At 55.2% G+C, this 17,580-nt stretch overlaps 1 protein-coding gene across 1 annotated transcript in view; it reads left to right on the plus strand.

Annotated features, from left to right (window-relative positions):
- Positions 1–3,051, plus strand: part of LOC137471961 (zinc finger protein 395-like) — a 21,311-nt gene extending 18,260 nt beyond the window's left edge. Inside the window, exon 11 of the mRNA XM_068186669.1 lies at positions 2,985–3,051. Within this exon, the coding sequence (XP_068042770.1) occupies positions 2,985–3,051 (67 nt within the window). The remainder of the gene's footprint in view (positions 1–2,984) is intronic.
- The last annotated feature ends 14,529 nt before the right edge of the window (positions 3,052–17,580 follow it).

Here is a 17,580-nt window from a genome sequence, read left to right on the forward strand (position 1 = left end):
GGGGGGAAATTGGGGAAAATTTTGATAAAATCGGGAAAAATTCGGATAAAATAGGAAAAAAATTGATTAAATGGGAGGAAATTGGGGAAAATTTGGATAAAATCGGGAAAAAATCGGATAAAATAGGAAGAAAAATTTGATACAATGGGGGGAAATTGGGGAAAATTTGGATGAAATCGGGGAAAAATTGGGGGAAATGTGGAAAAATGGGAAAATTGGGGAAAATTGGAAATAATTGGGGAAGAATGGGGGAAATGGGAAAAAGGGGGAACAATATGAAAATTGAAAAGAAATGGGAGAAAATGGGGAAAATGGGAAATAAATGGGGAAAATTGAGGAAAAATGGGGAAATAAACGGGGAAAAACGGAAAAATCGGGGGGAAATTGATGGGAAATGGGAGAAATGGGAAAAATAAAAAATGAGAGAATGGGAAAAATCGGGGGAGAAATTGGAAATAAATGGGAATAAATGGGGAAAGGGGGAATAAATGGGGAAAAATAGGAAATAAATGGGAAAATATAGGAAAAAATGGGGGAAAATAGGAAAATAAAAGGGAAATAAGAGGGGGAAATGGGGAAAATGGGGGGAAAATAGGAAATAAATGGGAAAATTGAAAAGAAATTGGGAAAAAATTGGGGAAAAAAGGGGAAAATGGGGGAAATGGAAAAATGGGAATAGGAAATAAATGGGGGAAATGGGGAAAATGGGATAAAATAAGAGAAAATTGGATAAAATAGCAAAAAATTCGGATAAAATAGGAAAAAATTCGGATAAAATAGGAAAAAAATTGATAAAATGGGAGGAAATTGGGGAAAATTGTGATAAAATCGGGAAAAATTCGGATAAAATAGGAAAAAAATTGATTAAATGGGAGGAAATTGGGGAAAATTTGGATAAAATCGGGAAAATTCGGATAAAATAGGAAAAAAATTGATTAAATGGGAGGAAATTGGGGAAAATTTGGATAAAATAGGGAAAAATTCAGATAAAATAGGAAGAAAATTGATTAAATGGGGGAAAATTGGGGGAAAATTTTGATAAAATTGGGAAAAATTCGGATAAAATAGGAAAAAAATTGATTAAATGGGAGGAAATTGGGGAAAATTTGAATAAAATAGGAAAAAAATCGGATAAAATAGGAAGAAAAATTTGATACAATGGGGGAAAATTGGGGAAAATTTTGATAAAATTGGGAAAAATTCGGATAAAATAGGAAGAAAATTTGATACAATGGGGGGAAATTGGGGAAAATTTGGATAAAATAGGGAAAAATTCAGATAAAATAGGAAGAAAATTGATTAAATGGGGGGAAAATTGGGGAAAATTTTGATAAAATTGGGAAAAATTCGGATAAAATAGGAAAAAAAATGATTAAATGGGAGGAAATTGGGGTAAATTTGGATAAAATAGGAAAAAAATTCGGATAAAATAGGAAAAAATTGATAAAATGGGGGAAAATTGGGAAAATTTGGATGAAATTGGGAAAAATTGGGGGAAAATGGGAAAATTGGGGAAAAGTGGAAATAATTGGGGAAGAATGGGGGAAATGGGAAAAAGGGGGAACAATATGAAAATTGAAAAGAAATGGGAGAAAATGGGGAAAATAGGAAATAAATGGGGAAAATTGAGGAAAAATGGGGAAAATAAAAAATGGGATAATGAAAAAAAATGGGAGAAATTGGGGAAAAAATGGGAGGAAATGGGAAAATGGAGGGGAAATTAGAAAGAAATGGAATAGATGGGAATCCCGAGGGATTTTGATGGGATTTGGGGATGGAAAAGAGAAACTGAGTCAGGAATTCCCGGTGAATTCCAAAATTCCTTCCCGGAGAGGAGTCAGGGCTGGAATGGGATGGGATTGGGGATCCAGGGATCCCGTCTGGGGAATTCCGGGATTCCGGGATCCAGGATCCATCCCGAGGGATTTTTGTGCGATTTGGGGATGGAAAAGAGAAACTGAGTCGGGAATTCCCAGTGAATTCCTAAAATTCCTTCCCGGAGAGGAATCAGGGCTGGAATGGGATGGGATTGGAGCTCCAGGGATCCCGTCTGGAGAATTCCGGATCCAGGATCCATCCCGGGGGATTTTTGTGGATTTGGGGATGGAGAAGGGAAGTGGAGTCCAGAATTCCCGGTGAATTCCCAAAATTCCTTCCCGGAGAGGAGTCAGGGTTGGAATGGGATGGGATTGGGGATCCAAGGATCCCGTCTGGAGAATTCCGGGATCCAGGATCCATCCCGAGGGATTTTTGTAGGATTTGGGGATGGAGAAGGGAAGTGGAGTCCGGAATTCCCGGTGAATTCCCAAAATTCCTTCCCGGAGAGGAGTCAGGGCTGGAATGGGATGGGATTGGAGCTCCAGGGATCCCGTCTGGAGAATTCTGGGATTCCGGGATCCAGGATCCATCCCGAGGGATTTTTGTGGGATTTGGGGATGGAAAAGGGAAGTGGAGTGTGGAATTCCCGGTGAATTCCAAAATTCCTTCCCGGAGAGGAGTCGGGATGGGGATGGATCCAGTCCCAGGAGTGGAGGGAATTCCCTGGGAAAGGAATTCCTGGGGTATCCCGGTGATCCCAGAAAAACCCAAATCCACACCCCAAAAAAAATCCCCCAAATCCCGCAGAGACCATCCAAATTGCCAGAAAGTTCCCAAAAAAACCCTCAGACTTGGGAGGGATTTGGGAAGGAATTCCCGGAGAATCCCCGGGAGTGCCCCAGGAAAAGCTGGAAAATCCCGGGATTGTGCGGTGGGGATGGGATTGGGGATCCAGGGATCCCATCCCGGGATTCCGGGGTCAAGAATCCCTCGTGGATCCCGTCCCGCTGAAAATTCCAGGATTATGGAAAAGAGCGGGAGAAAAGGAAATCCTCGGGAAGTTTTGGGGCTTCCAGGCGGGATCGAAGCGGAAAGGGGAAAAGGAAAAGCCGGGATGGGTTTTTTTTTGGAATGTTCCCAAATTTTCCTGAGATTTTCTCTTTCAGTAAAAAGAACGGGCCCCAGACGGAGAGCAGCGCTCGCTCCGGGTTTTACCCGGATCGCTGGGAATGAGGGGAATGAGGGAATTTGAGGAATGTGGGGATGAGGGGAATGAGGGAATTTGGGGAATGTGGGAATGAGAGGAATGAGGGAATTTGAGGAATGTGGGGATGAGGGGAATGAGGGAATTTGGGAATTAGGGGATGAGGGGAATTTGGGGGATTAGGGATGAAGGGAATTTGGGGAATTAGGGGATGAGGGGAATTTGGGGGATTAGGGGATGAAGGGAATGAGGGGAATGAGGGAATTTGGGGAATTAGGGGATGAGGGAATTTGGGGGATTAGGGAATGAAGGGGAATGAGGGGAATGAGGGGAATTTGGGTAATTAGGGAATGAAGGGAATGAGGGAATTTGGGGAATTAGGGGATGAGGGGGAATTTGGGGGATTAGGGGATGAAGGGAATGAGGGGAATTAGGGAACTTGGGGATTAAGGGATGAGGGAATGAGGGGAATGAGGAAATTTGGGGAATTAGGGATGAGGGAATTTAGGGAATTAGGGAATGAAGGGAATGAGGGGAATGAGGGAATTTGGGGAATGTGGGGATGAGGGGAATAAAGGGAATTCAGGGAATGTGGGGATGAGGGGAATAAAGGGAATTCAGGGAATGTGGGGATGAGGGAATGGGGAATTAGGGGATGAGGGGAATTAGGGGATGAGGGAATGGGTAATTAGGGGATGGGGGAATTCGGGAATGAAGGCAATGAGGGGAATTAGGGAATTTGGGGAATGAGGGGATGAGGGAATGGGGAATTAGGGGATAGGGGGAATTAGGGAAATTAGGGAATAAGAAACTAGGGAATGAGGGGATGAAGGAATGGGGAGTTAGCGGATAAGGGGAATTAGGGAAGGAGGGGATGAGGATTCTTAGGGATGGGGGAATGAGGGGAAATAGGGAATGAGGGAATTTTGGCAATTAGGGGATGAGGGTTATTAGGAGATGAAGGGAATGCGGGGAAAGAAGGGAATGAGGGAATATGGGGAATAAGTGGTGGAGGGAAATTAGGGGATGAAGGGAATTAGGGAATGAGGGGGATGAAGGGAATGAGGGGATGAGGATTATTAGGGAATGAAGGGAATTAGGGGAATGAGGGAATTGGGATGAATGAAATTAGGGAATGAAGGGAATTAGGGAATGCGAGGATGGGGGAAATAGGGAATGAAGGGATGAGATAAAGAGGGAATGAGGGAAATGAGGGATGACAGAATGAGGGAAATCAGGGAATGAGGGTAATGACGGGATGAGGGAAATCAGGGAAATTACAGAAACAGGATGAGGGAATGAAGGAAATTAGGGAATTGGGATGAGGGAAGTCAGGGGATGAGGGGAATCAGGGAATGAGGGAAACTAGGGGATGGGGGGAATCAGGGAATGAAAGGAATGAGAGAAATTAGGGAACGAAGGAAATTAGGTAATGAGGGAATTAGGCGAGGAGGGGATGACGAGCCCCCTCGCTGGGGCACCGAGGAGGCGGAGGGCCCGCGGGCGCTGAGGAACCGCGGCCCGGAAAGAACCGAGGGCTCCGCGGGACCGAGGCGCTGAGGAACCGCGGCCCGGAAAGAACCGAGGGCTCCGCGGGACCGAGGCGCTGAGGAACCGCGGGCAGCAAAGAACCGAGGGCTCCGCGGGACCGAGGCGCTGAGGAACCGCGGCCGGGAATGAACCGAGGGCTCCGCGGGACCGAGGCGCTGAGGAACCGCGGCCGGGAAAGAACCGAGGGCTCCGCGGGACCGAGGCGCTGAGGAACCGCGGCCGGGAATGAACCGAGGGCTCCGCGGGACCGAGGCGCTGAGGAACCGCGGCCCGGAAAGAACCGAGGGCTCCGCGGGACCGAGGCGCTGAGGAACCGCGGCCGGGAATGAACCGAGGGCTCCGCGGGACCGAGGCGCTGAGGAACCGCGGGGCAGCAAAGAACCGAGGGCTCCGCGGGACCGAGGCGCTGAGGAACCGCGGGCAGCAAAGAACCGAGGGCTCCGCGGGACCGAGGCGCTGAGGAACCGCGGCCGGGAATGAACCGAGGGCTCCGCGGGACCGAGGCGCTGAGGAACCGCGGCCCGGAAAGAACCGAGGGCTCCGCGGGACCGAGGCGCTGAGGAACCGCGGGCAGCAAAGAACCGAGGGCTCCGCGGGACCGAGGCGCTGAGGAACCGCGGGCAGCAAAGAACCGAGGGCTCCGCGGGGACCGAGGCGCTGAGGAACCGCGGCCGGGAATGAACCGAGGCTCCGCGGGACCGAGGCGCTGAGGAACCGCGGCCGGGAAAGAACCGAGGGCTCCGCGGGACCGAGGCGCTGAGGAACCGCGGGCAGCAAAGAACCGAGGGCTCCGCGGGACCGAGGCGCTGAGGAACCGCGGCCGGGAAAGAACCGAGGGCTCCGCGGGACCGAGGCGCTGAGGAACCGCGGGGCAGCAAAGAACCGAGGGCTCCGCGGGACCGAGGCGCTGAGGAACCGCGGGCAGCAAAGAACCGAGGGCTCCGCGGGACCGAGGCGCTGAGGAACCGCGGGCAGCAAAGAACCGAGGGCTCCGCGGGACCGAGGCGCTGAGGAACCGCGGCCGGGAAAGAACCGAGGGCTCCGCGGGACCGAGGCGCTGAGGAACCGCGGCCGGGAATGAACCGAGGGCTCCGCGGGACCGAGGCGCTGAGGAACCGCGGCCGGGAATGAACCGAGGGCTCCGCGGGACCGAGGCGCTGAGGAACCGCGGCCGGGAAAGAACCGAGGGCTCCGCGGGACCGAGGCGCTGAGGAACCGCGGCCGGGAATGAACCGAGGGCTCCGCGGACCGAGGCGCTGAGGAACCGCGGCTGGGAATGAACCGAGGGCTCCGCGGGACCGAGGCGCTGAGGAACCGCGGCCGGAATGAACCGAGGGCTCCGCGGGACCGAGGCGCTGAGGAACCGCAGCCGGGAATGAACCGAGGGCTCCGTGGGACCGAGGCGCTGAGGAACCGCGGCCGGGAATGAACCGAGGGCTCCGCGGGACCGAGGCCGCTGCGGGAGCCGCCGCCGCCGCAGCGCCGGGAAGCGCCGGGAAGCGCCGCCCGCCTGTGACGCCACTGGCGGGGGGCGGGGCTTTCCCCGCGGCTCGCGTCGCCATTGGCCGGCCGCGCGGCGCCGCCCGCCGCCCATTGGCCGGCGCGGTTCCCGCCCCCCGCGGCGGGCGGGGCCGCGGACGAGACGCGCGGCGCGGGGCCGTGCCCGCGGGCGGGGGGGCGCGCGCGGCGCCTCGTGGGGAGCTGCACGTAGCCAGGGCGGGGAGGGCGCGCGCCGTTCCCGCCAGCGCCGCGGGGCAGCGGGGGGGGGGGGGCACGCGTCAGGAACGGCAGGGGCGGGAGAGAGAGAGAGAGAGAGGAGAGCATGGAGATGGGAGTGTCCGTGTTTGTGAGGGGAGAGCATGGAGATGGGGGTGTCCGTGAGGGGAGAGCATGGAGATGGGGGTGTCCGTGAGGGGAGAGCATGGAGATGGGAGTGTCCGTGTTTGTGAGGGGACATCATGGAGATGGGAGTGTCCGTGAGGGGAGAGCATGGAGATGGGAGTGTCCGTGTTTGTGAGGGGACATCATGGAGATGGGAGTGTCCGTGAGGGGAGAGCATGGAGATGGTGTCCGTGTCTGTGAGGGGAGATCATGGAGATGGGGGTGTCCGTGTTTGTGAGGGGAGAGCATGGAGATGGGAGTGTCCGTGAGGGGAGAGCATGGAGATGGGGGTGTCCGTGAGGGGAGAGCATGGAGATGGGAGTGTCCGTGAGGGGAGATCATGGAGATGGTGTCCGTGTCCGTGAGGGGACATCATGGAGATGGGGGTGTCTGTGAGGGGAGATCATGGAGATGGGAGTGTCCGTGAGGGGAGATCATGGAGATGGTGTCCGTGTCCGTGAGGGGACATCATGGAGATGGGGGTGTCCGTGAGGGGACATCATGGAGATGGGAGTGTCCGTGAGGGGAGATCATGGAGATGGGAGTGTCCGTGAGGGGAGATCATGGAGATGGGGGTGTCCATGAGGGGAGAGCATGGAGATGAGGGGTGTCCGTGAGGGGACATCATGGAGATGGGAGTGTCCGTGAGGGGAGATCATGGAGATGGGAGTGTCCGTGAGGGGAGATCATGGAGATGGGGGTGTCCATGAGGGGAGAGCATGGAGATGGGGGGTGTCCGTGAGGGGAGAGCATGGAGATGGGAGTGTCCGTGAGGGGAGATCATGGAGATGGGGGTGTCCATGAGGGGAGATCATGGAGATGAGGGGTGTCCGTGAGGGGACATCATGGAGATGGGAGTGTCCATGAGGGGAGAGCATGGAGATGGGGGGTGTCCGTGAGGGAGAGCATGGAGATGAGGGGTGTCCGTGTTTGTGAGGGGCGATCATGGAGGGGATGAGGGTGTCCGTGTTTGTGAGGGGAGATGGTGGAGTCGGGGGTGTCCATGAAGGGACATCATGGAGATGGGGGTGTCCATGAGGGGACATCATGGAGATGGGGGTGTCCATGAGGGGAGATCATGGAGATGGGAGTGTCCATGAGGGGAGATCATGGAGATGGGGGTGTCCGTGAGGGAGAGCATGGAGATGAGGGGTGTCAGTGTTTGTGAGGGGCGATCATGGAGGGGATGAGGGTGTCCGTGTTTGTGAGGGGAGATGGTGGAGTCGGGGGTGTCCATGAAGGGACATCATGGAGACGGGGGTGTCCATGAAGGGACATCATGGAGTCGGGGGTGTCCATGAAGGGACATCATGGAGACGGGGGTGTCCATGAAGGGACATCATGGAGACAGGGGTGTCCATGAGGGGACATCATGGAGATGAGGGGTGTCCGTGTTTGTGAGGGGCGATCATGGAGGGGATGAGAGAAGATCATTGTGGACATGAGGAGCCTCCATGGTTGTGAGGGGCAGCCATGAGGGAAGACCATGGGTTAGGTGAGGGGGGATGATGGAGGAAGATGAGGGGCGGCCGTGAGGGGGGATGAAGGAGGAAGATGAGGGGCAGTTCTGAAGGGAATTGATGGAGGAAGATGAGGGGCGGCCATGAGGGGGGATGATGGAGGAAGATGAGGGGCAGTTCTGAAGGGAGTTGATGGAGGAAGATGAGGGGCAGTTCTGAAGGGAGTTGATGGAGGAAGATGAGGGGCAGTTCTGAAGGGAGTTGATGGAGGAAGATGAGGGGCAGTTCTGAAGGGAATTGATGGAGGAAGATGAGGGGCAGTTCTGAAGGGAATTGATGGAGGAAGATGAGGGGCAGTTCTGAAGGGAGTTGATGGAGGAAGATGAGGGGCAGCCGTGAGGGGGGATGATGGAGGAAGATGAGGGGCAGTTCTGAAGGGAGTTGATGGAGGAAGATGAGGGGCAGTTCTGAAGGGAATTGATGGAGGAAGATGAGGGGCGGCCATGAGGGGGGGATGAAGGAGGAAGATGAGGGGCGGCCCATCCTGCTGTTTTGGAATATTTCCCAGGTGTGGCAGCAGAACAAGCTGCCTCCCAAGGTGAGATCTCAAGGCGATGGATTCCACCGGCACCTCTTCCGCATCCGTAATAACTCGCTCTTCATTTTAATTTTCATTTTAGCACGTAATGGGCTGGCTGAGAATCCCAAGCCCGAGGAGCTGGGGAGGAAATCTAGGAGCGTTTCTGGAAATAGAAGATCTTGGCTCCTGCTTGGATGCATGGCAGAAGGTATTTGGTTTTAGAAATTAAAAAAAAAATACAGATATTTCGTTGGGAAATCGCATCAAGTTTCGTGTTTTATGTCACAGCTGGGTGAAAACCCTTTCCCGTCCCAGCATTTCACCTCGGACAACGGTAGTGAAGTCCCACCAGGGCTGTGTAAATTCGGCGGTGGTAAAAATAAACATTTTTAGAGGCTGGCACAGGCCCAGTGTTTGCACGGCAGCTCTGCCTTAACTCGCCGTAAAGGGACAAACACCAAAATTAGGGATTTTTTGTCATGGCGACAAAAAAGCTGAAGGGTTTGAAGGGAGGGGAAAAGCAATGGCCCAAAGTGAAAGAAATAAACCCCAAAAGGAAAATTACTGGTGGAAAATGAATAAATAGAGAGGGGTGATAGGGAGACCAAATCCCTTGGGAATGGAGTAAAGGGGGAGCCCCATTCCTTGGGAATGGGGTAAAGGGGGAGCCCAATCCCTTGGGAATGGAGTAAAGGGGGAGCCCCATTCCTCGGGAATGGAGTAAAGGGGGATCCCAAATCCTCGGGAATGGGGTAAAGGGGGAGCCCAATCCCTTGGGAATGGGGTAAAGGGGGAGCCCCATTCCTCGGGAATGGAGTAAAGGGGGATCCTAAATCATTGGGAATGGGGTAAAGGGGGAGCCCAAATCCCTGGGAATGGGGTAAAGGGGGAGCCCAATCCCTTGGGAATGGGGTAAAGGGGGAGCCCCATTCCTTGGGAATGGAGTAAAGGGGGAGCCCAAATCCTTGGGAATGGGGTAAAGGGGGAGCCCAAATCCTTGGGAATGGGGTAAAGGGGGAGCCCAAATCCCTGGGAATGGGGTAAAGGGGGAGCCCAAATCCTCGGGAATGAGGTAAAGGGGGAGCCCAAATCCTTGGGAATGGAGTAAAGGGGGAGCCCAAATCCTTGGGAATGGGGTAAAGGGGGAGCCCAAATCCTTGGGAATGGGGTAAAGGGGGAGCCCAAATCCTTGGGAATGGGGTAAAGGGGGAGCCCAAATCCCTGGGAATGGGGTAAAGGGGGAGCCCAAATCCTCGGGAATGAGGTAAAGGGGAGCCCAAATCCTTGGGAATGGAGTAAAGGGGGAGCCCAAATCCTTGGGAATGGGGTAAAGGGGGAGCCCAAATCCTTGGGAATGGGGTAAAGTGGGATCCCAAATCCTCAGGAATGGGGTAAAGGGGGAGCCCAAATCCTTGGGAATGGGGTAAAGGTGGAGCCCAAATCCTTGGGAATGGAGTAAAGGTGGAGCCCAAATCCTTGGGAATGGGGTAAAGTGGGATCCCAAATCCTTGGGAATGGGGTAAAGGGGGAGCCCAAATCCTTGGGAATGGGGTAAAGGTGGAGCCCAAATCCTTGGGATTGGGTAAAGGGGGAGCCCAAATCCTTGGGATTGGGTTAAGGGGGAGCCCAAATCCTCGGGAATGGGGTAAAGGGGGAGCGCAAATCCTTGGGAATGGGGTAAAGGGGGAGCCCAAATCCTTGGGAATGGGGTAAAGGGGGAGCGCAAATCCTTTGGAAGGTGGTGCAGGGAGATCCCAATTCCTTGGGAAAAGGATCATAGGGAACCCCAATCTCTTGAGAAGGGGGTGCAGGAGGATCCCATTTCCTTGGAAAAGGGATCCAGTTGCTTGGGAAAGGGGTGCAGGAGGATCCCCGTCTGAGGGAAAGGGGTGACAGGGACCCCAGTTCCTTGGGGAAGGGGTGCAGGAAGATCCCATTTCCTTGGGAATGGGATCATGGGGACCCCAATCCCTTGGAAATGGGGTGCAGGAGGAGTCCCAGCCCCGCGCAGGCGAAAAAGCCTGGAGGTCCCAAACGTAAACCATCGCTAAAACCGAGCTTTATAAAGCTCAAACCAACCCAGGAAGCGAAAAAAAACGCGACCCGGGAGCCCTCGGTGTAAACAGCGGAGCCCTGCGGGCTGCGGGGCCTCATCCCCCGGGCCGGCTGGGCGGGGAGAACCGGGAGGAGAACGAGGGGAGAACGAGAGGGGAAAACGAGGGGAGAGAGAGGGGAGAACGAGGGGAGAACGAGGGGAGAGAGAGGGGAGAACGAGGGGAGAGAGAGGGGAGAGAGAGGGGGAGAACGAGGGGAGAGAGAGGGGAGAACGAGGGGAGAGAGAGGGGAGAACGAGGGGAGAGAGAGGGGAGAACGAGGGGAGAGGGAGGGGAGAACCGGGAGGAGAACGAGGGGAGAGAGAGGGGGAAAACGAGGGGAGAGAGAGGGGAGAACGAGGGGAGAGAGGGGAGAGGAGGGGGAGAACGAGGGGAGAGAGAGGGGAGAACCGGGAGGAGAAACAAGGGGAGAGTGAGGGGGAAAAGGAGGGAAGAAGCGGGAGGAGAGACGGGGAGAGTGAGGGGGGAACATGGGGAGAACGAGGGGAGAGTGAGGGCGAGAACAGGGAGAGAACGAGGGCGAGAGAGGGGAGAACGAGGGGGAAAAAGAGGGGAGAACGAGGGGAGAGCAGAGGGAGAACGAGGGAAGAACGAGGAGAGGCGCGGGGGGGGAACGAGGGGAGAGCAGGGGGTAAAGCGAGGGGAAGAGTGAGGGGAGAACCGGGAGGAGAACGAGGAAAAAAAAAACCGAGGGGAGAGAGAGGGGAGAAAGAGGGGAAGAGAAGCAGGGGGAGAAGCACGGGGAGAAGGAGGGGAAGAACGGGGAAGAGAAGCAGGGGGAGAAGGAGGGGGAGTGAGGGGAGAACGAGCGCCCGCAGCCCCTGCCGGCTGCCCCCCTCGCCCCGCGGGCACCCCGGGCCGGTGCGGCGGAGCCCGGCGGAGCCCGGCGGGGCCGGGGCCGGGCGGCGGGGGCGTTGCACGGAGAGGCAGCGGCGGAGCCAATGCGCAGGAAGGGGCCGAGCATGTGGGGAGAGGTTGTTTACACCAGCCCGGCCCCGGGAGCTTTAACCCGGCCGGCGGCGAGGCGAGGCTCGGAGCGGGGCTCCGCGGGCGCGGTGAGTGCCGGCGCGGCATCGCCCGCGCTCGGCTTCCTCCCCCAGTTCCTCCTCTTCTTCCTCCTCCTTCCCTTCCTGGCTGAGCGGGGGAGGAGGCGGGGGGGGGAGGGGGGGAAGGAAAAAAAAAAATTAGGGATAAAAAAATAATAATTAAAAAAAAAAAAAAAAAAAAACCCGCGCGCGGGAGCGGCGCTTCCCGCCCGGCCGCGGCTCCGCCCCCGCCCCGCCCGGCCCGGCGCAGCTCCAGGCCGGGAACCGGGAACCGGGAGCGGGGAGCGTTTCAAAACAGCCGGAGGTGAGCGGGGACCGGGCCGGGCCGGGGTGGGGGGCAGCCGGTTCTGCCTCGGCGGGTTCCGCCGGTGCCGGTGAGCGCAGAGCCTTGCCCGGGTCCTGCTCGGTGCTCGGCGCCCGGGGCATCCTGGGGGGGTCTGCCCGGTGTCCGTGTGTCCCCCGGCACTCCCTGCCCGGTGTCCGTGTGTCCCTCGGCACTCCCTGCCCGGTGTCCGTGTGTCCCCCGGCATTCCCTGCCCGTGTCCCCCCATCCCGGGGCACTCCCTGCCCGGTGTCCGTGTCCCTCCAGTCCCTCTGTCTGTCTGTCCCCCCCAGTCCCTCTGTCTGTCTGTCCCCCCAGTCCCTCTGTCTGTCTGTCCCCTCCAGTCCCGCTGTCTGTCTGTCCCCCCAGTCCCGCTGTCTGTCTGTCCCCCCAGTCCCTCTGTCTGTCTGTCCCCCCCAGTCCCTCTGTCTGTCTGTCCCTCCAGTCCCTCTGTCTGTCTGTCCCCCCCCAGTCCCTCTGTCTGTCCCCCCCAGTTCCTCTGTCTGTCTGTCCCTCCAGTCCCGCTGTCTGTCTGTCCCCCCAGTCCCTCTGTCTGTCTGTCCCTCCAGTCCCGCTGTCTGTCTGTCCCCTCCAGTCCCGGTCCCCTCCTGGCTGTCCGTATCCCCTCCTTCCATGCCAGCCCCGTCCCGGTCCCCGGTCCCGGTCCGTGTCCCTCCCCCCGGTTTGCCCGGTCCGTCCCTCCCTCCGTCTGTCCGTCCGTCCCTCCGTGTCCCCCGCCCCGCGCACACGTGCCCTGCCCGGTGCCGCCCTCCCTCCGCGCCAGGCCCGGGCACTCCGCTCCTCCTCTTCCTCCTCCTCCTCCTCCTCCTCCTCCTCCTCCCCTTCCTTCTCCTCCTCCTCCTTTGCCGCCTTCCCCACGTCCCCCGCGGTCGGGAATACGCACAATCCACGCATCCTGGGATCCAGAAATCCAGGGATTCATGGATCCAGAAATCCAGGAATCCAGAAATTCACGGATCCAGGATTCCATGGACCCAGGAATTCACGGATTCATGAATCCAGGAATCCATGGATCCAGGAATCCAGGAATCCATGGACCCAAGAATTCATGGATCCAGGAATCCACAGATCCAGGAATCCAGGAATCCATGGACCCAGGAATTCAGGAATCCATGGACCCAAGAATTCATGGATCCAGGAATCCACGGATCCAGGAATCCACAGATCCAGGAATCCATGGACCCAAGAATTCATGGATCCAGGAATCCACAGATCCAGGAATCCACAGATCCAGGAATCCAGGAATCCATGGACCCAGGAATTCACGGATCTATGAATCCAGGAATCTATGGATCCAGGAATTCATGAATCCATGGACCCAGGAATTCATGGATCCAGGAATCCACAGATCCAGGAATCCAGGAATCCATGGACCCAGGAATTCATGGATCCATGAATCCAGGAATCCATGGATCCAGGAATTCATGAATCCATGGACCCAGGAATTCACGGATCCAGGAATCCATGGATCCAGGAATCCACGAATCCAGGAATTCACTCGAGCTCCCTCTCCCTTTCCTTCCTCCTCCCTTGCCAGCTCCTCCAAAAAAAAGAAAAATCCCGATTTTGGTCCTCCGAACCTGTTTCCCTCTGGAATAATTTCCCTCCCGAAGTCGCTCAGGGAGCTTTTCCTGGCGGGCAAAATCCAGGAGGAAACTTTTGGAATCTCCTCTTTCGGGAGCTTTGAGTCGCGGGGAGTTCGCTTCGGAGTTTTGGGGTTTTTTTTTAATTTAAAAAAAGCTCAAATTCCCCAGACTGCTCCCAGCGGAGACCTCGCTTCCCAGCGGGGCCGGAGCGTGGATTTTTGGGATACTTTGGGATGAGGAGAGGCTTTTTTGGGAATCCTGAGAGGAAAAGTGGGTTTGTTGTCAGCTTTGGGGTCTGCCACAGCCAGGACTTTGCGCTGGTTGCGAGCGAGGCTGAACTGGAGGGAAAAAAAAAAAAAAAAACTGGGAAAAACCGGGATTTTGGCATTCTCCAGAGAGGGATTTGTGCCAAAAATTTGGTTTTTATTCCCAAAACCCACCCGGGATGAGCACCGGGACATTCCCTCTCTCCAAACCAACAATTCCTCATTTCCCAAACCGGCCTTTCCCAAACCTCCAGGAGATGCTGGTGGTGTTTTTTTTTGGGGGGGAAAACTCGGTCCCAAAATCCACGCCCAGAATATTTTGGGATCCGATTGATTGGGAACAGCTGGGACGGGGCTCCGGGGGCCTCCGGGCTCCCGCTTTGGGTTTTTTGGGACATCGGGCGGGGATTTCTTAGCACGGCCGTGTTGGGGATGGGATCCAGCGTCCAAAAATCCTCTGGAAGCTCCGGAAATTTGGCTCGGGGCAGGGTTTTCCTTTTTTTCCCCTCCCCTCTGGCTGCCAGGGCCGGAGGGGGAAGGAAAAAGGGAAGGAGGGAAAACGAAATCCCAAAGGAAATGAGGAGCGGCTTCGGCGCTGGATGGCGGCCAGGAGGGCGTGGGGCCGGCGGTTTCCGTGCCTGGGATTCCCTGGTTTGGATCCCAAATCCTGGGATACCCCAGAGTTTCTGTGCCTGGGATTCTCCAATTTGGATCCCAAATCCTGGGATTCCCTGATTTGGATCCCAAATCGTGGGATACCCCAGAGTTTCTGTGCCTGGGATTCTCCCGTTTGGATCCCAAATCCTGTGATTCCCTGGTTTGGATCCTAAATCCTGAGGTATTCCTGATTTGGATCCCAAATCCTGGGATACCCCAGAGTTTCTGTGTCTGGGATTCTCCCGTTTGGATCCCGAATTCTGGCATTCCCCAGTTTGGATCCTAAATCCTGAGATATTCCTGGTTTGGATCCCAAATCCCGGGATTGCCCAGTTTGGATCCCAAATCCTGGGATTCCCCCATTTGGGTCCCAAATCCTGGAATATTCCAGAGTGTCTGTGCCTGGGAGTCTCCAGTTTGGATCCCAAATCCTGGGATTTCCCATTTGGATCCCAAATCCTGAGATATTCCTGATTTGGATCCCAAATCCTGAGGTATTCCTGATTTGGATCCCAAATCCTGGGATACCCCAGAGTTTCTGTGCCTGGGATTCTCCTGTTTGGATCCCAAATCCTGGGATTCCCCTGTTTGGGTCCCAAATCCTGGAAAATTCCAGAGTTTCTGTGCCTGGGATTCTCCAGTTTGGAACACAAATCCTGGGATTCCCCGTTGGGATCCCAAATCCTGGAACTCTCTGTTTGGATCCTAAATCCTGGGATATTCCTGATTTGGATCCCAAATCCTGGGATTGCCCAGTTTGGATCCCAGATCCTGGGATTCCCCCATTTGGGTCCCAAATCCTGAGATATTCCTGGTTTGGATCCCAAATCCTGGGATATCCCAGAGTTTCTGAGCTTGGGATTCCTCCGTTTGGATCCCAAATCCTGGGATTGCCCATCTGGATCCCAAATTCTGGGATTCCCTGGTTTGGATCCCAAATCCTGGGATATTCCTGATTTGGATCCCGAATTCTGGGATTCCCCAGTTTGGATTCCAAATCCTGGAATTCCCCCATTTGGATCCCAAATCCTAAGATTTCCCCATTTTGGATCTCAATTCCTGGGATTCCCCCATTTGCATCCCAAATCCTGGGATAGATATCCCAGAGTTTCTGTGCCCAGTGCCAGCTCCGTGGGATGCCACCCCCGTGTCCGTCTGTCTGTCCCCGTGTCCCCAGTGCCACCCCCGTGTCCGTCTGTCTGTCCCCGTGTCCACGGTGCCACCCCCGTGTCCGTCTGTCTGTCCCCGTGTCCACGGTGCCACCCCCGTGTCCGTCTGTCTGTCCCCGTGTCCCCAGTGCCACCCCCGTGTCCGTCTGTCTGTCCCCGTGTCCACGGTGCCACCCCCGTGTCCGTCTGTCTGTCCCTGTGTCCCTGGTGCCACCCCCGTGTCCGTCTGTCTGTCCCTGTGTCCCCAGTGCCAGCTGCGGGTGCCACCCCCGTGTCCGTCTGTCTGTCCCCGGGTCCCCGGTGCCACCCCCATGTCCATCTGTCTGTCCCCGTGTCCCCGGTGCCACCCCCGTGTCCGTCTGTCCGTCTGTCCCCAGCGTGTCCGCCATGGCCACCGTCCTCTCGCGCCGCCTGGGGAAGCGCTCCCTGCTGGGCACCCGCGTGGCCGTTCCCGACGGGATCCTGGCGGCCTCCCAGATTCCGGAATTTTCCCCGCTCGAGGACGGGACGCCCGGATCCCCCAGTCCCGGATCCCCCAGTCCCGGATTCCCGAATCCCAGAAGTCTCCGGCAGCTCCACGGGCAGCAGGTACCTCCTGGGGACGTGGTGGGGGAGAAAATTCCAGGGGTTTTCCCAGAGGGACGTTTCCCGGGGGGGCGTGCGGCTCTCGGGGGTTTTTGGTGGAATCCCAAAATCCGTTTCCTTCGGAGCAATCCCAAATTCCAGGGAAAAGTGTTTGTGTTTTTTTGTTTTTCTTTTTTTTTTGGGAAAAAAGAGTCCAAAGTGGATCACTCAGCGCTTCCGTCCTGCTGGGGCTGGTTTGGGAACATCCAGTGGAATTCCCTTCCAGGAGCTGCTCCTGGTTTTCCATCCCAATCCCAAAGGAATTAAAGTTCCCACATTCCAATCCCGAGGGAATTCAATCTCCCGGTTCCAATCTTGAGGAAATCAAATCCCCCACTTTTCAGTCCCAAGGGAATCAAATCTCCCAATTCTAATCCCAAGGAAATTAAATTTCCCACAGTCCAGTCCCAAGGGAATTCAATCTCCCAGTCCCAATCCCAAGGGAATCAAATCTCCCAATTCCAAAGGAATCAAATCTCCCAATTCCACTCCCAATGGAATCAAATCTCCCAATCCCAAAGGAATCAAATCTCCCAATTCCACTCCCAAGGGAATCAAATCTCCCACTCCCAAGGGAATCAAATCTCCCAATTCCAATCCCAAAGGAATCAAATCTCCCACTCCCAAGGGAATCAAATCTCCCAATTCCAATCCCAAAGGAATCAAATCTCCCAATCCCAAGGGAATCAAATCTCCCAATTCCAAAGGAATCAAATCTCCCAATTCCAATCCCAAAGGAATCAAATCTCCCACTCCCAAGGGAATCAAATCTCCCAATCTCAAGGGAATCAAATCTCCCAATCCCAAGGGAATCAAATCTCCCAATCCCAAGGGAATCAAATCTCCCATTCCCAAGGGAATCAAATCTCCCAATCCCAAGGGAATCAAATCTCCCAATCCCAAGGGAATCAAATCTCCCAATTCCAATCCCATGGGAATCAAATCTCCCAATCCCGAGGGAATCAGATCCTTCACATTCCAATCCCAAAGGAATCAAATCTCCCAATCCCGAGGGAATTCAGTCTCCCAGTCCCAAAGGAATCAGATCCCTCACATTCTAATCCTAAAGGAATTCAATCTCCCAGTTCCAATCTCAAAGGAATTAAAGTTCCCACATTTCAATCCCAAAGGAATTCAGTCTCCCAATTCCTATGCCAAAGGAATTCAATCTCCCAATTCCGATCCCATAGGAATTAAAGGTCCCACATTTCAGTCCCAAAGGAATCAAACCTCTCAATTCCAAAGGAATCAAATTTCCCACATTCCAATCCTGAGCGAATT

Source organism: Anomalospiza imberbis, chromosome 3 (genome assembly GCF_031753505.1).
Source record: "Anomalospiza imberbis isolate Cuckoo-Finch-1a 21T00152 chromosome 3, ASM3175350v1, whole genome shotgun sequence".
Lineage (NCBI taxonomy): Eukaryota > Metazoa > Chordata > Aves > Passeriformes > Viduidae > Anomalospiza > Anomalospiza imberbis.